The sequence below is a fragment of the Podarcis gaigeae genome (assembly GCF_964106915.1).
Source record: "Podarcis gaigeae genome assembly, chromosome: 16".
NCBI lineage: Eukaryota > Metazoa > Chordata > Lepidosauria > Squamata > Lacertidae > Podarcis > Podarcis gaigeae.
Genome location: NC_139693.1, coordinates 36,953,333 through 36,978,311, shown reverse-complemented (window position 1 = coordinate 36,978,311; position 24,979 = coordinate 36,953,333). Strand labels below are relative to the sequence as shown.

The following is a 24,979-nucleotide window of genomic DNA, read 5'->3' as shown; positions in this document are numbered from 1 at the left end:
GCACTGCAATTTGCATTTAATATCAAATCTGTCAAATTTGTGTTTTCCAAAACCATTCTTAAAAATTTGCAGTTCTTCAACCTTAGCAATGCAGTTTTCTAACCAATGTTAACAGAAGTGAAAATGTGTGTAAAAATGAACATATTAGTGAAAATAACATACAAAAGTGCAATACAGTGCCTCGGGTTACATACGCGTCAGGTTACAGACCCAGAAATAATACCTCAGGTTAAGAACTTTGCTTGAGGATGAGAACAGAAATCGTGCTCCGGCAGCGCAGCGGCAGCGGGAGGCCTCATTCATTAGCTAAAGTGGTGCTTCAGGTTAAGAACAGTTTCAGGTTAAGTACGGACCTCCGGAATGAATTAAGTACTTAACCCGAGGTACCACTGTATATTGCGATAAAGTGCTTACAAAAATGTGTTTATTAGGAGAAAAATACATGAAGGAGCTGAAGAACTTTCATGAAGATTTTAAATACACACACACACACAAACTGCTGCAAACTGCTGCAGGAATGTGGGAATTTAAGACAGGAAAGAAAGAGAAAATGAGGGAACCAACGTTGACAGATCCTTACATCCCTACTTGCAAGGAATCAATCCTTCACTGAGCAGCACCTACTCTCTGGAACTCCCTGCTCATTGATATTAGCCAGACATCTTCACTGTATTGTTTTTTGTTCCTCCTAAAAGCATTTGTGTTCAGATAAGCCTTCCCAGACATGTACTTTTCTTTTATTATGTATATTTTTTAAAACAGCTGATTTTACTTAAATTGTGGTAAATCTTAGGTTAGCTTGTTTTTAATGTTTGGTTTTGTCAGTATTTCTTTAAAGAATGTTTTACATTCTGTGCAGATTGTTGTAGAGGTTTTTGATGATTACATCCAGTTAATTAAAATAATTAAAAATCCAGTCAACATTAATGCTGCGGCTGCCACGCTAGCTTAAGAGCCCAGTAAAAGGCAGGAGCTGTGTAGAATAATTATCAGTTTAAATTTTCCAAACAAAAGCGAGCAAATTCTTTTAATGGGGGAAAAATGTGTGTGAATATTCTCGTTTTGGTGATCCTATTCAGCATTATAGCTTTCTCATTATTTCCTCGTCCTTCTCCTTTCTGGGTTCATCACCTATGTGATCGCTGTCAATCAGGGATCCTGTACTGAATGGTGTGGTGTCACAAAGATACCTAGTCAATCACCATGGGTTCTGTGATGACATGGCTGAGAATAAATGAAGGCAATGTAAATGAAGAAATGAATATTTACACAAGTGGTTTTGCAGGGCTAGGAGAGAAATTGCTGGGAAAGGGAAAGGCATTTTTCAGAGCTCTGAAAATCTCAAAAGCTGTCAGTAGCTTTGCTTTGGTTCCGTAAAACATAACTCATGGCTGACTTATCTTGCATTTCCATTACAACAATGGGTCAACAAGGCAATGATTCATGCAAGCAGTGAAACTTTGCAGTATATTAGCAGCCTGCAGCTGGGAAATTCCAACTAACATCGCTCCTCCATCAATGGACCATGCAAAAATCTCCCCTTTCCCTTCCCCAATGCCTCGCCTTTCTCCTCCTTCAACCTTCTTCCCTGTCTCTGCCCTCTTCTGTACACTGCCAGTTTCCACAGTGGATGTTTGAATGAGTACCTTTTCTTTCATCTCACACCTTAAAGAACATATCACTGCAGGATGGGGAGAAATTAATTTGGTCCTCATTTTACAGTGAACCAACCCAATCTGATGTTCCCCAAACTCGATATTTGGGTTGGACTGCAACTCCCAGCTTAATTGTTCATTTCTCTGGATTTCGCCATGGCTTTCCAATGCACAAAAGGGTGCACACAGAAATATGCATTTTATGTACTTGCAAAAGAAGTGCTCAAGATGCACATTTTCTTGGTGAATGCATTGAAGATTTGCATGCACACAGGTCTACTGAGGACTGAGCATGCTGTGTGGCCACAGAACATTGAGTGTTGGGTTGGTGATGGTGGAGGGAAATAGAAAACTGAGGTGGTGAAATGAAGTATAAAGAAAGCAGCATCTCTGGCTGGTTAGAACATTGAACCTGAGCAATGGTTACTCACCACAATACCTGTGTTCTATACCTGTTGTCAGAGGCCTCATGCCTCAGAATCCCAGTTGTTGGGAATCACAATTGGGGATAGTGCTGTCGCTCTCAGGTCCTTTTGTGGGCTTCCCATACGAATTTGACCAGCCACTGAGAGTACTGGATGCTGGTCCAGATGGGCCATTTGCCCAATCCAACAGGCTCATACATTTTAACGATTGCATTCTGCATTGCAACAATCATTGTGATGATGTGGACAGAAAAATAGAACAAACAAGTCATTTCCCCGTCCGTTCTTAAACTTGTAAATAATTCTAGAGGTTTAACTGCCTGGCCTGCAGGCATCAAGTCAGACACCATCCCATTGAGAAGGACTCTGAATGCCTTCTAGGACTTGCTGTTGTGTGAGATTTTCATTGCTTAATATTAATTGTGGCCTTAGCAAAAGGGATAATTAGCTACTTCAGAGCAAAGCAACTGCACTTTGCCATCGCCACTGCCATAATTTTAAATGGCAAAAGTAAGCTAATGGGAAACCTTTTGCTGAGTGGACAACTACTAGATCAGGGTAGCCAACCCCTTTTTAGCTCATGGACCATAATTCCTGTTGACCAACCCAGTGTGGACCACGTATCAGCAACGGTGCTGCATCTCTTGTGCTGAGGACCGAAAAGCTGCTATGGAAATTCCCAGTGTTGTTTGTATACTTTATTTGTTGCTGCCACTACAAAAAATCTTGAGCCTGGACAGGCAGCACTAACAAGTATTGGGTGGGGAGATCAGGTCTGTGGTCCAGAGGTTTTCTACCCCTGTACATAATTGGTAAAGTAAAAAAGGTACTTTATTTCCAGTTGCTTCATATGCACAATGGCAGCTTTTGATTCTTCACTATATGACTGGAGCAACTTTCGTGGCTTCCTCATGCATGAAAGAGGGAGAAGAGAGAGAGAATGAACATGAGGAAGGGGGAAAGCATTGATGTTTAGTGGGAAACAACAAAGTATATTTCCCCTTACTTTCTGTTAGGGTTCAGTTAGGGTTGCTTATACCCAACCTGTGCTAAATGAGAGGATTTTTTAAAAGAACAAAAAGAGATTCTGATCATTCATTTTCTAGTACGTAAAGTGAAAAATTGCAAATACAAAGCAAACAACATGTTATGCCTAACAGAAAACACATTATTATTGTTTTGGTGCAATTAAGTTTATTTCATGCCATTTGTACATCTGTATAAATGATGGATGGGTTAAAAATATTTCAATTAAATAAAAATGCATAAGGAAATGCATAAAGAAACAAACAGGTTCACAACAAATCCAGCTTTTAATTAATACAATTCAAGGAAAGGCACTCCATGTCTGGAGGCTCCATTTTCCTCCCTAGACATATATGAATGGAGTTATGGTTTGGTGATTCCAGACAATTTCACTTTACACTCCCAAGTTTAGAGAATGCATTATGACTCATTAAAGGACCGTTGTCTGGCACCACCTCTTTTACTGTCCTTATATTTTTAAAAGGAGAGGTACATGGTTTTGTTTTATGATTCTCAGAATGCTCTTCTTCCTCCCCTCCAGCATATGCCTCTTCCTTTAAGTAAGCTGTAAATGCAACTCTGAAATTCTTATAGATTGCTGTGTTTCAGTTAGAAAGGCTGGCAGTGTGATTGCTTAACACCACTAAGAGATTGCTGTTTTTCTGGTCGTTTTCTATGGAGAAAAGCAGAACTGCCCCTAAGTTAAGAAGATAATTCAAATCAGGGGTCACCAACATGGTCCTCTATAGATGTTGTGGATCACAATCCCCACCATTACTGATGGGTATACTAGCTGGAGTTGTAGTCCAAAACATCTGAAAGGCACTACATTGGGAACCCCTGATCCAAGCTGTACAATAGCCATGGTTTTCAAAATAAGCATAAAAACATAAGAATAGCCCTACTGGATCAGACCAAAGGTCCATCTAATCTGGAATTCTGCTTTCCACAGTGATCCACCAGGTGCTTCTGAGAAGCCTACAAACAGGGCATGAGCACAATATCCCTATTCTGTTATTAATCAACAGCTGGTATTTGGTACCGCTCAAAATGGAGACTGCACAAAGTCAGCTCGATTTGTAGTCATCCTACATGTATTTATGGAAGATGAAATCCATGAATTTATAACTTCATATAGCCGCATAGGCCATTGGTAGCCAACATGGTGCCTTCCAGGTGGTGTGAAACTATAGATCTCATCATCCCTGACCATTAGCCAGGTTGGCTGGCTGATGGAAAATGTGATCCAACAACATTGGAGGGGCACTATCTTCTAAAGTAGTGTATCATCTCCACATCTTGTGGCAATAAATTCAATAAATTTACTTTGAGCACCATCGTGGTGCTGATATGATAGAAGGGACATGAACATGTTCTAGCTCTGGGATACTCATTCCACACTGATCCATCTTCCAGAGAACTCCAGCACAATGTAGATGATTTGGAGGCATACTTTTAGGTGCATAGTCACTGCAGGCCCATTGGATCTCATCATTGTCCCACGTGAGGGTAGAGTGTATGCTGGAGTACACTCCACAGGGCCAATCTGGTCTCCTCCAGATTTTGTGGACAGCAACTCCCAGAAGCCTCAGCCAGCATGGCCAATGGTCAGGGATACTGACAACGGGTTTTAATTCAACAACATCTGGAGGGCACCAGACTGGCTACTCCATCATTATAGTATCTTCATCTGCAGTTTGCAACCCTAGGAGATTATATGGCCTAGACCAGGAATGGGGAACCTGTGGTTCTCCAGATGTTGTTGGACTGTAACTTCCATCATCCCTGACTGTTGGCCATACTGGCTGGGGATGATGGTAACTGGAATCTATAACAACAACTGGAGAGCCACAGCCTTCCTCATCTCTTATCTTATAATTTCCTGTGGCTGCGCATTGGAGGTAAAGTTCATCAATGGTAGACAAGGGGCCTATCAAGGAGGTTCTTTGCAATCAGTGAGTGCCTCATCAAGGATCCCTGATCTGAGAAAAACCATAGTTCCTTGGATCACAGTTTGGAAACCATATTCATAGATTAGTTCACAAAGTTGAGTAGCTACCTGATTTAATATACCCACCAAACCAAGCCCTAGATGTGAATCCATTCACTTTGCTGCTCTCCTGGTAATGGGGAGACTAGCAAGGACAGTAGATTAACAACTATGGAAATGATGCAAGCACTGAGGAGAAAAGCTAGTACACCTTGTTGGGGAAATGTTAGGTTACTTGCTTGGTTGAAGCCCACAGCTGGTATCTTGCAGAAGTGCCTTTAGAAACCCAGAGCCAGCTCTATTTCCTTTTGTAATAATTAATGGACTTTGCTTGTTTGATGTTTCTGAAGGTTTCAGACAACTGTGATGCCATCTTTGTTAATGGGAAGGAAATGAAAAGCAAAGTGGACACCATTGTGAACTTCACGTACCAGCATTTTACCACCCAGCTAGAAGTCACCGTCTGGGTTCCACGACTTCCTCTTCAAATAGAGATCTCCGACACAGAACTGAGTCAGATCAAAGGCTGGAGGATCCCTGTCACCTCCAACAAAAGGTACCAGCATCATGCCTTAAAAATGGCTCTTGAGAGCAACACAGACAAGCCATGTAGTTCAGCATCCCCATTCAAGTAAATGGGGATTGCATGCTAGGACAGTAATGGCTGACCACTGGTAAGCTGGACAAATGTGACCCTCTAGGCATCTCTGTCTGGCACTCAAGACTCTCCCTAGGTGGGGATGGATGGTTTCATTATAGTCTGTTTCATCCCACTTCTACATGGGGATGAACTAATCTGTCCCATTCCGTTTCCATGCAAATTTTAAAGGAAAAATCCCTGCCCCATGTTTGTTTAGCACTACAACTGTATGTACTGATAAAATAACAAGGCACAATTGATGCCATTGAACCTACAATTACAGTGCAATGCTTTTTGGGTAGTGTTTTACTGTTGTGCATGTGTACTCTGCAGTGGCAAAACACCACACAAATAATGCAAGCAAACATGCAATCTCATCCAACTTGGTTGATTGCAGAGAGGGCTTTTTAAAAATAAACAAATAAAATAAAAATAAAATCAGTTCACACAAATGGCACATGCAGATTGGTAATGACAGGGCGTGTGAAACTCACAAATGATATGAAGGAACTGGAAAAGGCAGTGAACAGTCAGTACACAGGGCCCTTCCCAACATAAGAGATAACAAGGGAGGATGTTTAAAGCATTAGTTCCATTTTTGAATCTTAGATTAAAAATGTGAGGAGTTTCAGAAGCACCCCTAAAATGTGTGTTGAGATTAAAACAGGCAAGGAGCCTATTTGTCCATCTGGCCCACTATTGTCTCCTGCAGGGATGAGGAGCCCATGGTCCATTCCAGCCACATTTTTAGGGTTACCGGTTCCGCATCCTTGTCTATTCCAATTGCAATAATTCTCCAGTATCACAGGAATGAGTCTTCCCCATCACCAGCTGCTGATCCTTTTCTTTTAACTGGTGATGCTGAGGCTTGAACCTGCATGCGAAGTGAGTGCTCTTCTACCGAGCCACGATTTCTCCTCCATGAGATGCTGGCCAAAAGAGTGAACCAACAGAACATGTGCCAAATGCGACAGGAACTTGAGAGTATTTTTAACGGTTATCATTGGCATTGGCAAAAATAGAAAGAACAAGCCCATTCTTCTGCTGAGTTAAGTGCCTCATCCGGTTGCCTCCCTGTTCACCATATTGTTGGGAGTTTGCTTGCGCAAATGTCTGCTGAATCGTTCGTGGCGATAGATCCATTTGAGGAATAAACCTGACATCGCAGACGCGGCAGGTCACGCCTTCAGCAGCCATTAGCCCAGTGCGAACATTCTGCCTGTCAGCTCATTATGCCGTGTGCTAAAAATTTAACCCCCCAGGTGTCTAGTTCATATTTATTGGGCCAGCTGAAGTGAATTGAACGGCCCAAGTAGCTTTGCTGTTTGCAAGCTGGCAAGCCGTTCTCACCAGCAGCTATTCAGATTACCGCAGAGCCACTGGGCACCTATTTAGCAATTCATTTCTTTCTTTTTTTTAGGAAGGGGGTGGAATGGCAAAGCTGTTTGCTGTGAAAATTTGCAGCCGGTTGCCTGCACCATGGCCTGCCAGCCATTGTTTTTGGATGAGTGCGTGCGACAGCTCATGCTTCCAATAGAGCTGGCGAAAGTTTGTTTTTAAGCAACTTAATCGCATGGGTGACTTGAATGGGGGTGACCATTTCTTCTTGTGGCAAGAATGCAGTGGAGGCCAATTTATTAGGGCAAATGGGGGCACATCCTCACTAACCTCTGCCTGCCCTGCCTGCCTTCTTATTTGCAATCAGTCCAGGTGGTGGCACTGCCTATAGGCTCTCTCCTCCTCAATCTCTGGGTTCTTAGAATCACCGAGCTGTAGAGATGGAAGGGGCCAAAAGGACAATCTAGTCCACCCCCTGTAGGAATCACAGGTAGAGAATCAGGGACAGATGACCAGCCATCCTCTGTTTAAATCCTGAACTGAATTCAGCTGATTCATGTGGATCCAGGCTTGAGCTGAGTTGTTTGGAGACAGTTCCAAGTCACCTCAGGTTGGACAGGGCCACTGAGAGATCCAGGGCTTTCAGGGGGTGATGAGTCAGGTGGGAAGGCTCTAGGGGTCTGCTTTGCAAGTGTGTTCACCACAGAGAATGTAATGGGGAATCAGACCTCAGCAGGATTGAATCCTCCTCCTGCTGAGGGGAGGATTCAATCCTGAGGGGTGCAGAGCGCTCCTTTTCAAGTGTTTTCCCCACAGGGCACAGCCTTAATTATCACAGCTGAAGGGCACATTCCACCCAGGGGAAAGTGTCAGGAAGGGCACGTCAGGGCCGATATTGCAAGGGGTCTCTTGGAGACCATTCTGAGGACTGGATAGAGAGGTTTATGGGACATCATTTGACCCTGGGTCCTGAGGTTCCCTACCTGTGATGTAGAAGGCCCCAGGTTCAGTCTCTGGCACCTCCAGGAGGAAAAACCCCTGCTTAAGACTTTGGGAAACTGCAGTCAGTGTACACCAGCCCCCCCCCCCCTGCTGCCCTCTAGATATTTTATGCTACAATTCCCATCAGCGAAGTGTACCATGTTCTTTTAGACAACACTGAGCTAGATGGATGAACAGTATGATAGGGCAGATTCCTGTGTTCATTGGAATGGGCCTCCAACCAGATTCTCTCTCAGGAAGCAGCATTGAGATTCTTGGGCACCGTGCCATTGATAGCACCCATTGATTGGTCTGCCCGCTGCTTTCTTAAATGGGAAATTAATAAAAATGTAATAAGGAAGTGAGGATCTGGATCCCTTGTGAATATATCTGGGGAGATAATAAAAACCCATCTGGAGAAATATGGCTCATCATACTGATCCATAGATAGATGGGCAGCAGGAAGGGGGAGAGAGACTTTTATCCTTATTTGCAGTAGATGGGAGAATCATAATTTAATCTGGGTATGTGCCACTATCAATATGAGCGGCCCACTCTTCCAGATGGAAATCTGCTCTCCAGATAGGTGTGCTCTCATGACTAATGTACTGCATGGAACCCTTGAGCGGCACTCGGTTAATAGAAAAACCGGCTTGTGAAATGAGCAGTCGAAAAGCCCACAATCGCAGCAAATGAAAGGAATAAATATAAATTAAAGTCAAATAAGAGTGGGGAGAAGGGGAGGAAAGTCCAGGCAGGCAGAGACCGATGTTCTTAACAAGAACATTTATTTTGATTCATTATGCAGCTGGAAAATAATTATCCCCTTGTTGAAGTTCATGCATTACCTCTGCGGGTGGAGCGTTGGGTGGGAGGAAGTGATTTTTGTTCATTTCTTCTAAGGGCCGCTTAGTGAGTCTTTTGACGTATGTTGAAATGATGCCCTTTGAATCTCTTGTATGTAACAGAGCTAAAGAATGCCTGCGCGCCTGTCAGGGGTTCAGAAGGAGAGACACAGGAGGGGGAGCAAATGGAGAGTGAGGAGGAGGAGTACGAGGGGGGCGCAGGCAGTGACAGTGGCCAGAGTTATTCCACAAGCCTCTCTAGCGAATCGGAGGACTCACAGAAGGGAGCGCCGGTGGCCAGAGCAAGGGAGATTCCAAGGGAGAAACCTCAAGAGGGAGGGGCCAGCGGGGAGTCCCTGAACAGCAGCTGGAGATCAGGGCCAGCGTCTCCACCAGAGCGCAGTGGGGAGGGGGAGTCCCAGGAGTCGGGACCAGTGTCCTCACCACCAGAGGGAGGAGAGGAGTCAGGTTTGGCAACACCCACATCAGGAAGCGGGGAAACGGTCAGAAGGAAAGTCACCGGCTGGGCGCGCGCGCCAAGTTCAAATGTACAGGAGCGCGGTACAGCGGGGAGCCCGGGAAGGGAGCCAGGTCCTAAAGCCCACCGGAGGGAGGGGCAAGACTCAGGAGGCTCCGCGTCAGAGGAGTCCAGGAAGGAGGGAACCCCAGAGGGCAGAAGGACCCAACGCAGGAAAGAGCAGCGCAAGAGGTGGAGCCGGGCTAGAATCTTAAACTGGTGTGGGTGGAGCAGTGAGTCAGAGGGGACTTAGCCGGTCTAGCGTTAAGACGTGGGCCTGCGCGCCCAGAGCTTGGAAATGGAAACTAAACTTCAATAAAGACTTTTGTATATAATATCCACTGGGCGTTGGTCCTCTGTGAGCTGGGACCTAGCGGCAGTCCTGACAGTAAGTCCCCTCTCCATTTTCACCAATTTTGCAACCTCGTGGAGTGCGGGAAAGCAGCGAGGGGTGAAGATTGGTGCTTCGCGAGCTCACGATAAACAGGGAAATGACTACCGAAGAGAGGATAGCGAGTTTGCAAAACGCAGTGACGCAGTTGACTGCAGAAATTGCGGCTTCCAGAAAGAAAGAACAGGAAGCAGCTGCTGCCTGCCAGGATCTGCGAACCAGGTTAGAAGTGCTAAGTACACAGAGGCTACCCGCCACCAGACCAGAAGGGATTGGGCTGGGAAACAGAGGAGGGAGCCTGGTATCTCACTTCAATGGGGACCTGCAGGAGTATCCTAACTTCAGAGCAGATGTGATTTATGCATTGCAGCTGCTTGACAAAGACTTTAAAAATGAGGAAGAGAGAGTGGGATTTATTATTTCGCATTTACGGGGGGAGGCAAAATCGTGGCTGCGCAATCTATGGAGAGACAAGGATCCAGCCCTCCAAAATGTGACTGCCTTCATTAAAGTGATGGATGCGTGTTTTTTATCTGAGATTGATGTGGATATCGCTAGGAGGGAGATTCACGGACTAAGACAAGGTAAAGCCACTGTGAGGCAATATCATTCACGTTTTTTCGGATTGGTGAATGTACTAGCCTGGGAGAAAGAATCGCCTGCTGTCAGAGACCTGTTCTGGGAGGGGTTGAGCGGAGCTGTGAAAGACGAGATCGCAAGGGGGGGGAAGACCCCAAACCACCAAGGAAGTGGTGGAACGGGCACTCTCCATTGGGGTTCGGTTGGAAGGACGCCCTTGGGGCAGGGAGGAAGGGCATTTGGGACGCACACCAGCGAGAGGACTGCCTCCCTTCCCCAAGGAGGCGGCGCACGCTCGATCCATGCCTCCGCTGGGAGGGGGAGAGGAGCCGATGGAGATAGGTGGTGCTAAGGCTCACTCCACAGTCGGAGCCCTAACTCCGGGAGCAGTCAAGATGAAGCCTCCTAGAGGAACCAGGAAGTGCTACATCTGCGACAGTGCTCAGCATATGGCAAAAGAGTGTCCCCAGCGGTTTCACAAGCATACTGCAGCCGCAGCGACAGTAACAGACGCAATTCAGCAGAGGGAGTCGCAGCAGGAAAACTCCACTGTCTGGCTGGAGATGGCGTCTCTGGGGACCAGCCAGACAAGTCAGTGAAGCAATCCCCAGGGATCTTACAGCCCACCGACCCCCTCCCACCCAAACCAGTAGTGCAGCTCACCGCATCCCTTCAGCTCCCCAATGGGCTACTTGTGGAAATTCCCATCACCATCGACTCGGGGAGCAATGCAGATTTTATAGACATGCAGTTCCTCCAGCAACATGGCATAGCCCTTCTGCCAGTGGCGGTACCTCTGAAAGTCGTCACAGTGGACGGCAGGGAGCTACTGGGAGGGCAAGTGCTACAGCAGACGCCGCCAATGGTGATGCTCATTGGAAACCACCGTGAGGTCATCAGCTTCAACGTCACCCGCCTGTCAGACACGCCCATAGTGTTGGGAATGAGTTGGCTGGATAGGCACAGCCCGGCATTAGCTTGGTACCAGCGGCAACTGACCTTCGGCTCCTCTTACTGCGCAGAACACTGCATCCTGGCGGACTTGGAAGATGAGGGGCACGAGGATGGACCACAGCTGAACTTGGGCATGTTGCAAGCGGTGCCTAACAAATACAAGGAGTTTTTGGAGGTCTTCTGCGAGAAAGAGGCGGATAAGCTGCCACCCCACAGACCCTACGACTGCAAGATCGACCTCCTGCCCGGGGCGACGCTCCCGACGGGGAAACTGTACTCCATGTCTGAGGATGAATTGCAAGAGCTCAGGGAGTTCATAGATCACAACCTGAAGCGGGGATTCATCCGGGAGTCCAAGGCGGCAGGAGGCAGTCCAGTGTTCTTTGTAAAGAAGCGGGACACGCCCCAAAAGAGGCTGGTCGTTGATTTCCGCTTCTTGAACCTCAAGACCAAGCCCTCAGCCTTCCCTATGCCCAAGATCGATGACCTGCTGGCGACGGTGAGGAAGGGTCGCATCTTTACCAAGTTGGATCTGCGCGGAGCGTACAATCTCATTCGCGTACGGGAAGGCGACGAGTGGAAAACAACCATGTTTACGCCGCTGGGCACTTATGAATACAGAGTTATGCCTTTTGGATTAAAAAATGGTTCTCACTGCTTTCAAGCCTTCATGCATCATGTCTTGGCGGGTCTCCTCTACAAGAAGTGCGTCTGCTTCCTGGATGACATCCTAATCTTCTCGGAATCGCCGGAGGCTCACGAGAGAGATGTTAGGGAAGTTCTGCAGAGGCTGCGGGAGCACAGGCTGTACGCCAAGCTGGAGAAGTGCCAGTTCGACAAGACGGAGGTGGATTTCTTGGGCTACAAACTGTCCGACAAGGGACTGGCTATGGACGGTGCCAAGGTACGTGCAGTACTGGATTGGAAGAGCCCACGCAATAGGAAGGAAGTACAGAGGTTTGTCGGTTTTGCCAACTTTTATCGCAAGTTCATCAAGGGTTTCGCCATGCAGACAGCGGCCATCACCGACACCCTCAGTTCCAAGAAGAAGAGGTTCATCTGGACGGAGCAGGCAGAGCAGTCCTTTCAGAAGCTCAAGCAGCTCTTCGCTTCCGAAGAGAACCTACTGCACGTAAATCCCAGCAGGCCCATGAGAGTGGAGACGGACGCCTCAGACAGGGCCGTGGGAGCCGTTCTGTTGCAGCAAGACCACCAGGGGAACTGGAAGCCGTGCGCTTTCTACTCCAGAAAACTCAGCAAAGCGGAGCAGAACTACACCATTTGGGACAGGGAGTTGCTGGCCATACATGCAGCCTTCAAGGCGTGGCGGCACTTCCTCGTCGGAGCCAAGCACACGGTGCAGGTCCGCACAGACCATAAGAACTTGGAGTACTGGCACATGGCGAGGTTCCTGAACCAGCGACACATCCGCTGGGCGGAGTTCTTTGCAGATTTCGACTTCAGAATTGAGTACATCCCAGGAAACAGCAACGTCTTGGCGGACGCGCTGTCCAGAAAACCGCAGTATCTGGAGGCAGAGGCACCGGCGGCGGCCAAGCACATTTTCACACCACAGGCGTGGGCATGCGCGTCAGCCACGGTGGACCTGGACGCGGTGCGCCGCGCGCTGCAAACGGACTCGTTCGCCCGAGCCAAGATGGAGGAGGTGTGCAGTGGCAAGGCGAGGGGCGACGAATTCCAAGTGCGCGACGGCCTGCTCCTACGCAAGGGAGTCCTCTACGTACCAGGAGACAGCCTCCGCGCGAAGGTCCTGCAACAGCTGCACGACGCGCCCAGCGCGGGGCACTTCGGCAAGGAGAAGACGGTGGACTTAGTAGCCAGAGACTTTTGGTGGCCTAAGATGCGGGGGGATGTCGCGGACTATGTCAATAGGTGCGACACCTGCCAAAGGGCTAAGCCTGTGCACCAGCCGCCGGCGGGCCTGTTGGAACCGCTACAGACACCGTTCGTAACGTGGGAGAGGGTGGCCCTGGACTTTGTCACAGATCTACCCAGCTCAAGGGGCAAGATGGCAGTGCTCGTGGTAGTGGACCTGTTCACCAAGATGGCCCACTTCATTCCGTGCGCGAAGGTGGCCAGGGCCGAGCAGACTGCTAAGATGTTCATAGACCACGTGTTCAAGGTGCACGGCCTACCACGGTCTATTTTGTCCGACCGGGGGCGCCAGTTCATCTCCAACTTCTGGCAAAAGCTGATGGGATTCCTGAACGTCAAGGTCAGCCTGGCGTCGGCGAGACACCCGCAAACTAACGGGCAGGCGGAAAGGGTCAACGCCATCATGCAGCAGTACCTGAGATGCTACGCGAACCAGCAGCCATCGACCTGGGTGGACTATCTACCGTTGGCCGAGTTTGCCTACAACAACACGAAGCACGGGTCCACGGGGGTGACCCCATTTTTCGCCAACTACGGGAGGCATCCCAGAACCTTCCGGGGTCTGGACACAGTGCGGGAGGGGGAGCCACAGGGAGCAGAGGAAGTGGCAGCGGAGTTGCAGGAGATCCACGAGCAGCTCAGGAGGCAGTTAGAGTTGGCAAAACAGGCTTACAAAGTGCAGGCAGATCGACACAGGAGGGTTGGGGAGGACATCCAGGTGGGAGACTGGGTCTGGTTGGCAGCACAAGCAGTTCCAGCCAGATCGTTAGCCAAGAAGAAACTAGGGCACAAGCAGCTAGGGCCTTACCAAGTAGAGGCGCAGATCAACCCAGTGGCCTTCCGGTTGACACTCCTGGAGGGTTCCAGAATGCACCCGGTCTTTCATAGATCAGTGCTCACGCCCTACAGAGAGCCCCACAGGTTTCAAGCACCGGGGAAGGCGCCAGACCCGCTCAGAGAAGCGCCCAAAAAAGGGGGGTCGCCGAAAGGGGAGCCACTTAATGAAGCCACTGAGATTTTAGACTCAAGGTGGGGGGAGGACGGGATTGAATATCTTCTCGCCACAGAGGACACCCCGGCCAGCGCCAACAGGTGGGTGCCGGATTACGCAGTGGAAGAGCAGTTGCTCAAGGAAGAATTCCACACACTTTTCCCGCACAAGCCTATGCCGGCGGGCTTTTTCGAGGATTGTTTGTTCACACCCACACTCTCGGCCAGCACTTTCCGGGGTTTCTCGTCAGCTGAGGACTCGGCTCCGGGAGGCAGCTCTCCGGAGGGATCACTTTCAGGTTTTGGCACGGGGGGATCTTATTGGTGGGAGGACCAACCCGAAGTGGGCTGGCGCAGAGACATGCCGAAGGGGCCCTGGGAGGTGGACCCCCATCAAGCAACAGGGGGAGGAGGGCTCTTGGGTGATTTGGGGTCGAGCGCAGATTTCGAGCACACCGCGCAGGAGATGGAAGCGGAGGAGGTCGTCGTCGACGAGCCCATGGGGGACTTCCCGGACTTATCTCGATGGTTGCAAGCCTCAGGGGACGAGCTGTATCCTGGACTCACCCCTACAACAATGGAGCACCCGGAACCCGCACCGGAAGAGGGGGAGGGGGGAAGGGGGGGCTTCGAGGGGGGGATGGATGTCAGGGGTTCAGAAGGAGAGACACAGGAGGGGGAGCAAATGGAGAGTGAGGAGGAGGAGTACGAGGGGGGCGCAGGCAGTGACAGTGGCCAGAGTTATTCCACAAGCCTCTCTAGCGAATCGGAGGACTCACAGAAGGGAGCGCCGGTGGCCAGAGCAAGGGAGATTCCAAGGGAGAAACCTCAAGAGGGAGGGGCCAGCGGGGAGTCCCTGAACAGCAGCTGGAGATCAGGGCCAGCGTCTCCACCAGAGCGCAGTGGGGAGGGGGAGTCCCAGGAGTCGGGACCAGTGTCCTCACCACCAGAGGGAGGAGAGGAGTCAGGTTTGGCAACACCCATCAGGAAGCGGGGAAACGGTCAGAAGGAAAGTCACCGGCTGGGCGCGCACGCCAAGTTCAAATGTACAGGAGCGCGGTACAGCGGGGAGCCCGGGAAGGGAGCCAGGTCCTAAAGCCCGCCGGAGGGAGGGGCAAGACTCAGGAGGCTCCGCGTCAGAGGAGTCCAGGAAGGAGGGAACCCCAGAGGGCAGAAGGACCCAACGCAGGAAAGAGCAGCGCAAGAGGTGGAGCCGGGCTAGAATCTTAAACTGGTGTGGGTGGAGCAGTGAGTCAGAGGGGACTTAGCCGGTCTAGCGTTAAGACGTGGGCCTGCGCGCCCAGAGCTTGGAAATGGAAACTAAACTTCAATAAAGACTTTTGTATATAATATCCACTGGGCGTTGGTCCTCTGTGAGCTGGGACCTAGCGGCAGTCCTGACAGCGCCTTTCTCTTGTCACCTGCAAACCCTCCTAACCATCAACCGAACTGCTGAAACATAATGGAATGCCTGCAAACATTCTGCAGCCACTCAAAGACTGAGAATGAGTCATTGGATGTTGAAAATGAGGGTGGGGCAATTGGTGGTGGAAGGGCTCCAAAACTGAGGGATAACATGGGCTGAGAAGAATTTCTAACCATGTCCTCTCCTGACCAGGAGGACCATGCTCTGTTGAGCAAAATAAATCCCCAAGGGTGGTTAAGTCATACAGAAGGCAGGCATGGGCTAGAGCTGCAGGACCTTAGGTAGCTCTAAGAAAACAACTTGCTCCAACAAGATATGGAACTCAGTGGAGGGGTTTGATCTCTTGTGCCGCCTACTTCCCAATGGATGGCGAATTTTATTATGGTTGTCCTCTGGCCTGGAGCCTAGCACCCTTGTCACTTATTAATCAGTTCCCACATTGTACTCTTTCCCCCAAGGGGCCTAAAAATACCCTAGTCTCAGGCTTAGAGGCACAGAAAGGTTTACTCACATAGGCAGAGCCTTTGTAACTACATTGGCTGAGTCCAAGTGGTGCAAATTCTACACAATTGCAGTAATCTGCTGTGGGAGGAAGGGGCGGAAAACCTCTTTCAGCATCAGGGCCTAATTCCTTCCTGGGAGACCTTATGGTGACCATACATCATTGGTGGGCCAGGTGAGAGGCAAAAAAGTGGGCAGGACCTCAGAGAAAAATGACCAAAGCCAGCAAGGTGACTCTTACTTTGTACAGTAGAGAAGAACACTTGAGGAGAAAGAAGAGCAGGTCCAGTGAAGGCTTAGAGAGGGGGCATGGCCTGAGAAAGTGCCAAACCCCCAAGAGATAGGTGTAGGGGGCCCACATTAAGTTCACAAGCCTGGGGTATCTTACATTAGTGTAAGGCTATCTACCCACAGATCCAGAGCCAGCTCAAGACATTTTGGCACCTGAGGTGAACCAAAAGATGATACCTGCCATTCAGGGAGAAAGGGGCAAATGGAGATGTACATCAGGCGCAAAGTGAGAATAAAGAATAAACAAGGATGAGAGGAGACTAACTCTGGTGAACCCTGTGAGGTCCATGTGTTGGAGGGGCCAAATGATGCCCAATGCTGATAATATAGGCATTTCATAAATTTTGTTTATTTATTTTATTCAGTTGCTGAGTTATCTAATAAGAACTATTCTCTAGACAAAGTGCATGGTACAACAAAGTGATTTAAATAAATGGTGCAGCAACTCGGTGGAACCTTAATGAATCAGTAAAACCAACCCAGCAGAAGATGAAATCCTGCACAGATAAAACCCAACACAGACAAATTAAAGCCTCAGATGGAAAAATCAGGGTTGTATCTATCATACGTTATACCCAGGGAAAGCGCACTGAAGTTAGTGAACCTCCATTAGGCACTCCCGTTCATTTCAATGGGTCTACCCTGGATACAGCCTTTAGAATTTGCAATATCAAAATGAACTGAGTACAGTTGTATTGCAAGAACAACCGCAACCTAGTACCTTCTTGTGTGTGTTTCTGTGTGTGTCCTATAGGCCCACACGCGACAGCGATGAGGATGAAGATGACGAGAAGAAAGGCAGAGGCTGCACCCTGCAGTACCAGCATGCCATGGTACGAGTCCTCACCCAGTTTGTGACAGAATCATCCGATTTGGGAGGCCAGCTGACCTACATGCTTGGCTCCGAGTGGCAGTTTGACATTACGGACCTTGTGGCTGACTTCATGAAGGTGGAGGAATCCAAAGTAGCCAAGTTACAAGATGGCCGGGTTCTGATTGGTCGTGAGCAAGGAATCACAACAGTTCAGGTACAAAGTAAGGCTGAGTGTCAAGGGAAACATTAATGTGGGCTGCACAATGTTACTGGTAGGTGGATTTGTAGCTCGTTGACAGACTGAACCCAAAGAGTATTCACTAATGGATCCTCATCATCCTGGAGAAAAAAAGTGACAAGATGGTTGCCGCAGGGTTCTGTCCTGGGCCCATTGTTGTTCAATGTCTTTATAGATGACTTGGATCAAGGAATTGAGGGGATGCTCAACCAATTTGCAGATGACACCAAACTGGGAGGGATGGCTAATTGCCACAGAAGACAGAAATGGGGTTCAAGATGACCTTAAGAGATTGGAGAACTGGGTCCAAACTAACAAAATGAATCTCAGTAGGGACAAATGTCAAATTCTACACTTAGGCAGGGTTTTAGTAGACCACAAGCTTAACTTGAGTCAAGAGTGTGATGTGGTAGCAAAAGCAGCTAATGCTATTATAGGCTCATTAACAGAAGTATAGTGTCCAGATCAAGGGACTCAATAGTACTTGCCCTATTCTGCCTTGGTCAGACCACACTGTGTCCACTTCTGAATGCCAAATTTTAAGAAAGATGTTGATAGGCTAGAACATGTGCAGAGAAGGGCAACCAAGATGTTTTTACAGTTTTTACAGTGTTTTACACTGCTTTACAGTGAATAAAGTGAGCAGTGGGTTTTGTTAGTATGAGTTCCCCAACTTCTTTTCCAACTCTGTTATCCAATTGCCTTTCAAATGGGGATGGGTGGGTGCTGGAGATTGAGCCTTGGCACTTGATGCATGTGTAGCTGTGCTCTAATAGCATTAAAAACATATTTGATGTACCCTACCACAGAGCCTAGGACTTGCTGATCAGAAGGTCGGTGGTTCGAATCCCTGCAACGGGGTGAGCTCCTGTTGTTTTGATCCTGCTCCTGCCAACCTAGCAGTTCGAAAGCATGTCAAAGTACAAGTAGATAAATAGGTACCACTCCGGCGGGAAGGTAAACGGTGTTTCCGTGCACTGCTCTGGTTCACCAGAAATGGCTTAGTCATGGTGGCCACATGACCCAGAAGCTGTACACCAGCTCCCTCGGCCAATAAAGCAAGATGAGCACTGCAACCCCAGAGTCGGCCATGACTGGACCTAATGATCAGGGGTACCTTTACCTTTCCGTTTCCCTGAGATCACTTCCTCAACGAAGGGTAGGTTTAAAATGAAATAAATAACTAACTATGCCCCCCACAACCCCTTGGCTGCTTTCACAGGAATCCACTGTCTTTGACTAGCAGAGCAATCCTATGCATGTCTATGTCTTTTTATATTGCAAACTGCCCTGTGATCCTCAGCTGAAGGGCAGTATAGAAATTTTAAAAATACTTCTACTAATAATAATACTAAAACGTAACCTCTATTAAGTTCAATGGGGCTTATTCGCAGTTATGTGTTGCTCCAATTGGAACCCAAGCAGGCAAAAGTGGCTAAGAGGGATCTGCATTTTGAGATACAGCCGTACCTTGTTTTGCAACTGGGATCCGTTCCGGAGTCCCTGACGCTAGACGAAAAGGAAGCACAACAAAGCACTGCTCTGCGCACATGCTTGGAGCAGTTTGCCGGTACTTCCAGGTTTGCTGCGGTTGTTCGACGAGATGGACACTCGACGAGGTGGACTCAAAACGAGGTAAAACTGTATGGCAACCAGGCTCCAGGCACTCATGATGCAGCAACTCCAGGATAGTTTAATGTGGATTGTCATCATCTTTCCTTTCCTTTTGTTTCCCTTAAAGGTCCTCTCACCTCTTTCTGATTCCATTTTGGCTGAGAAGACTGTGATTGTTCTGGAAGACCGGGTGACCATCACAGACCTCGGTGTTCAGCTCGTGGCAGGCTTGTCCCTCTCGCTCCAGACAAGCAAAGGAAACAAGAGGGTGATTGTTTCTACGACATCGGCTTCTGACATTCTTCATTCACCAAAGCAGGTGGGAGATGCAGTGACAAAATTAATGGACAGCACAGATTTGCATCGTTTCATTAGCAAATAGGAGACCTAGATAAACCAGATGAGATTAAATGGAGGGTAACCTAAGGGACAAACTAAGGACTAGATGAGGTATCTTCAACCTTTTCAGACCCAGGACCCACTTTTAACCTGAACATGCATTTGGGGACCATTTCTTAATCCTTTGCTATATTGTTGCATGGTGTTAGTGGTCTTGTGGTTACCCACCTTGGATCAGGCTGTCAGACCCTCCAAGTGTCCCTATTTTCCTGGGACATCCCTGATTTAAAGAAGCTGTTGCAGTTTCTGATTTGATCCTTGAATGTCCCACTTTTCCTTTGGATGTCCCTATTTTCACTGGAGAAATGTTGGAGGGTATGGAGTTATCTGACCCTCGAGCTGTCTGAAGGCAATCCTGTATAGGGAAGGTTTTTTTAAAAAAAATGTTTAATGTTTTATTGAGTTTTTATATATGTTGGAAGCTGCCCAGAGTGGCTGGGGCAACCCAGTAAGATGTGTGGGGTATAAATAGTAAAATTATCATTATAGAATTGCACGTCCCTATTTTCATCAGAGAAGTGTTGGAGGGTATGGGCTGTGGCCCACTAATGAGTCTCAACTCACTGGCTGAAGGCCAGTGGACTAGATGGGCCTTTGGTCTGATCCAGCAGGCCTTGTCGTATGCTTTTGTAACCATGATAGATGATGTGATCCAATGGGTAGTAGGAGAAATTAAACTAAGTAGAGAGGAACGGGGTGGTCGTGCTGTGAGAGTGCTGTTGCACTGACATCCTCCTTTGATATTGCCTCCTACCCACTTTCAGTTCTGGCCCTGGCCACCCTTCTATGTGGCTCCCAACAGATTTTACCAAGGGAATATGGTCCTTGAGGATGGTAAATGTTGCCCATCCCTGTACTAAGTTATGGGCCCTCCCTCTCTAAAGATCCATAGAGGAAAGGTGAAATACATAAATGTGAATATGAAAAATGGGTGAGTGAAATGATTGGATCATGTTTACTGACACATTAAGCCAAAAGAACAAGGGGGGGGGGAAGGGAAATGTTACTCATTTTCATGTAATTATTTCCAGGCTTCACAAAAACAGGGTGGGGGAGGAGCCCAACTCATGCGATTTCACTAAATCAACCGCATGAGTTTAGGAAACAATATTTTGATGGCTAATTTAAGGCCCAGAGTTCAGATTGATTTCATGATGCAGTCTGAAAACAAATGATCTGACCGGTTATATGTGAAATTGATTCTGAGGCATTCTGCTAGGAAGAGAATGTTAAAACTAAGCTTTCATTTTTTAAAAAGTTCACTCATTTCAGATGCATTATTTCCCATCTTGAATTTTGAAAGCTCATAGCGCTGACACATTCAGCTAAGTTATACCCAGCGTAGACCTACTGGTTGGTTTCCAATGCTAGTCCTATTCAGAACAGACCCACTGAAATGAATGACTAAGGTTCATTAATTTCGCTTCTTAAAAAAGATATGGCTTCTTTTAAAAAATGATACATTTTTCTATGTTGTAGGAAGCTGTGGTCAGTGCTTGGATTCTGTTCAGCGATGGAACCGTGACACCCTTAGACATCTACGACACAAAAGATTTTTCTCTCGCCATCACATCCCTGGATGAAATGGTGGTGTCCATCCATCAAAGCCAAGAGGAAGACCAGCCTGTGGTGGTGGCGGAAGGTGAAGGTCAAGGGCCACTCATTAAACTAGAAATGGTGATCAGCGAGCCTTGTCAGAAGTCCAAGAGGAAGAGTAGCTTGGCTGTTGGGAAAGGAAGCATCAAAGTCAAGTTTGGCCAGAAGGATTTGGACCACAAAGGGGACACCAATGACATTGAAGACGTTGAGGCTGATTTCAAAAGCCATGGGAGTAATTCTATAGAGAAGTCATTGGAGCAGGAGAGGTCAGGGCAAGATTGGCCCAAACACGGGGCTTCCATTAATCATGAAGAGGCTACTAACCAAAGCACAACTTCCAAGACTCCTGTTCACCCAAAAACTGCTCAGGGTCAGCTCCAAAATGGTCCAACCTCCTTTACGAGCTTCCCCATACAAGTTGACATTCCAGTGCAGAACAGTCCCAGTGACCTCACTTTGGCTTCCAGAGGTCTAACGGACCTTGAGATTGGCATGTATGCCCTTCTGTGTGTTTTCTGTTTAGCCATATTGGTCTTCTTAATTAACTGTGTGGCATTTGCTTGGAAGTACAGGCACAAAAGGTTTGCCGTCAGTGAGCAAGGCAACATTCCACATTCCCATGACTGGGTGTGGCTCGGGAATGAGGTGGAGCTCTTGGAGAACCCAGTGGACATTTCGCTCCCGTCCGAGGAGTGCACAACCATGATAGACAGAGGGATGCAGTTTGAGGAGAGCAATTTCCTCCTCAACGGGAGCTCTCAGAAGAGCCTCCACAGCCAGATCCTTCGGTCTGCTGACTATGGTTGTGAGAACGATATCACAAACGAACCTATCAACCCCCCTGGGCCCAAACGGAAAAGAGTCAAATTCACATCCTATACCACCATCTTACCAGAGGATGGTGGCCCATACACCAATTCCATCCTCTTTGACAGTGACGATAATATCAAATGGGTATGCCAAGATATGAACTTAGGGGATTCCCAGGAACTTAGAGACTATATGGTAAGGCTGCAAGACAATATGTAAAAAATAATTATTATCTCTCTCTCTCTAAAAAACTTTATCTTTGTATTCACCTTTATGCCTTCTGTTTTATGGATGATGGAGCACTCAAACCCAGCCAGCAATAGAAGAAGGCTCTCCAAAATGTTTGGAGGTCCAGAAATACTAACTTTGCATTGTTTTGATCAGCTGCAGGAGAAAGCTGGCTTGTTATACCCTGTTCCATCAGGTACAAGGGGATGTGAGTCCCTAAACAGCTACCTACAAATCTTGGAGGTATTGCGCACAACCAGCTATTTTTCATATATCATCTGATACTAGCTAATGCTGATCCAATTGCACCTAGACTCAGAGAAGATGGGTTAGTGTGCCATGTTACAATGAGCCGTTACTATGGAAAAGGAACCATTTTGTGGGTGGGTGGGTTGATGATTTTTCTAGAAAATATTCTTTGTAAAAGCACAGTAGACATTCCTCGCTTTCAGCTGGAATCTAGGGTCCTTTCAAAGGATCAGAATGAATTGACCTAATGTAATCTGTTTATACAAAATACAGACAGATATATCCTCCTAGGCTTTTGTTTTTTAAAAACAAATATTCATCCTTGTGGTTAATTTGTTCAGCTGTATTGTTTATAAAGCTTTCCTGATTTTATGAACTATTTACATATTTTCATTTGACAGGATTCCCTCCCCAACCCATAGATGTACCAAAGTGTACTGCATTGTTAGGCCTGCAATGTTTAGTCGATAAATCGAATAGAAACCTTGTAAAAGATGACAGTGAAAAAGTGCCCCCAATAAACTGGGCAGCAGATTATTATTATTATTATTATTGAAAATGTAACAGTTTTAAATACAAGTATTTAGAGAAAACATTGCTGATGGGTGCCATTTTTGAAAGGGCAACCCCCTTTTCTCACCCATTCAGCGCATCTCCTATGTTATGACATGCACAGGCGCCATCTGAAATCAACAACAATGATGATAATACAGCTACTCAACTGCAAATTTATACAGGACTAATCGATTATTCGCTTATTAATTCATTAAAACGAACGATTAATCGACTAAAACTTCTGTCGGTCGGGTGACAGCCTTACTTTCTGTGTTAAAAGGGTTTGTTTTGTAGCTGCTTGATATTGTTCCCTAATCCTCTTTCTTTCTTTCTTTCTTTCTTTCTTTCTTTCTTTCTTTCTTTCTTTCTTTCTTACTTACATCTCTTTCACTGGAAAATAGAGATCTGTCTTCTTACAGGGAAAATGTACATACAATAATAAAAACCCTGGGGTGGGGGAAAAGAGGTATTCTGGTTTTTGTTTTCATTTTGGAAGGTTTGCAGTATCATCATTTCAAAATCCCCAGGTGCGGTTTGAAGGTACACATTGCACCCACCTTCCTGAATTAAGCAGGTCTAGGCTGGCTCTGGGTCTGGATGGGAGACTAGGAACTTGGGAAATCATGGAGGATAAAGCTTCAGTGGTTAATAGTCATGATGATCAGGACTTTTTTTAGCCAGAGCTCACGGGAGCTCATCTCTGGCACATCTCAGGTGGGCGCCATTCTAAGAGAAGTAGGGAGTTCATGGTGAGATCCAGCACCTTTTTTTCTGGAAAAATAACACCGATGACGGCTATGCTCTACCTCCTCTGTTAGAGACTAAAATGCTTTTGAATCCTAGATGCTGGAAACTACAACAGGGGAGAGGGAACCACCTTCAGTGGTTTTTCCTTGATTGGAAATTAAATACTGATTATGCCTCTTGCTTGCCTGGGTTAGCATAGAGTAAGGACGCGGGTGGCACTGTGGTCTAAACCACAGAGCCTAGGACTTGCCGATCAGAAGGTCAGCAGTTTGAATCCCCGTAACGGGGTGAGCTCCTGTTGCTTGGTTCCAGCTCCTGCCAACCTAGCAGTTCGAAAGCACGACAAAGTGCAAGTAGATAAATAGATATCTATTCCCGGCGGGAAGGTAAATGGCATTTCTGTGGGCTGCTCTGGTTCACCAGAGGAGGGCAACCAAAATGGTCAAAGGCCTGGAAACGATGCCTTATGAGGAACGGCTAAGGGAGCTGGACATGTTTAGCCTGGAGAAGAGGAGGTTAAGGGGTGATATGATAGGCATGTTCAAATATATAAAAGGATGTCACATAGAGGAGGGAGAAAGGTTGTTTTCTGCTGCTCCAGAGAAGCGGACACGGAGCAATGGATCCAAACTACAAGAAAGAAGATTCCACCTAAACATTAGGAAGAACTTCCTGACAGTAAGAGCTGTTCGACAATGGAATTTGCTGCCCAGGAGTGTGGTGGAGTCTCCTTCTTTGGAGGTCTTTAAGCAGAGGCTTGACAACCATATGTCAGGAGTGCTCTGATGGTGTTTCCTGCTTGGCAGGGGGTTGGACTCGATGGCCCTTGTGGTCTCTTCCAACTCTATGATTCTATGATTTTATGATTCAGCTTAGTCATGCTGGTCACATGACCTGGAAGCTGTCTGCAGACAAACGCCAGCTCCCTTGGCCTGTAGAGAGAGATGAGCACCGCAAGCCCAGAGTCGTCCTCAACTGGACTTAATGGTCAGGGGTCCCTTTACCTTTACCTTTAAGGTTACCAGACATCCCCATTTCCCAGGGACAGTCCCCGGATTTACAAATCAGTCCCCATACAAAATCCAATTTAGTTGAAAAGTGTCCTCAGATTCATTGAAAAAATCTAGTAACCTTAGCATAGAGTGGATTGTGTGAGTATATGTAGAAACTAGCCTACTGAACAAAGATTTAAAAAATTACATCCCTTGCTTATGCAACTCTTGCATCAAGTCCTAGTTGTCACTGCTTTGTGGCTCTTGAAAGGTTGCTCAAGGAAAGTAA

The 24,979-nt window shown here is 47.3% G+C and overlaps 1 protein-coding gene across 2 annotated transcripts in view; it reads left to right on the top strand.

The window, feature by feature from the left end:
* Positions 1–23,417, top strand: part of TMEM132B (transmembrane protein 132B) — a 374,994-nt gene extending 351,577 nt beyond the window's left edge. For both annotated transcript variants that reach the window (XM_083717004.1, XM_083717005.1), the window contains 4 exons: positions 5,447–5,652; positions 17,200–17,473; positions 19,239–19,430; positions 20,990–23,417. In XM_083717004.1, the coding sequence (XP_083573130.1) occupies positions 5,447–5,652; positions 17,200–17,473; positions 19,239–19,430; positions 20,990–22,138 (1,821 nt within the window). In that variant the 3' untranslated portion in view covers positions 22,139–23,417. The remainder of the gene's footprint in view (positions 1–5,446; positions 5,653–17,199; positions 17,474–19,238; positions 19,431–20,989) is intronic.
* Positions 23,418–24,979: the final 1,562 nt, after the last annotated feature.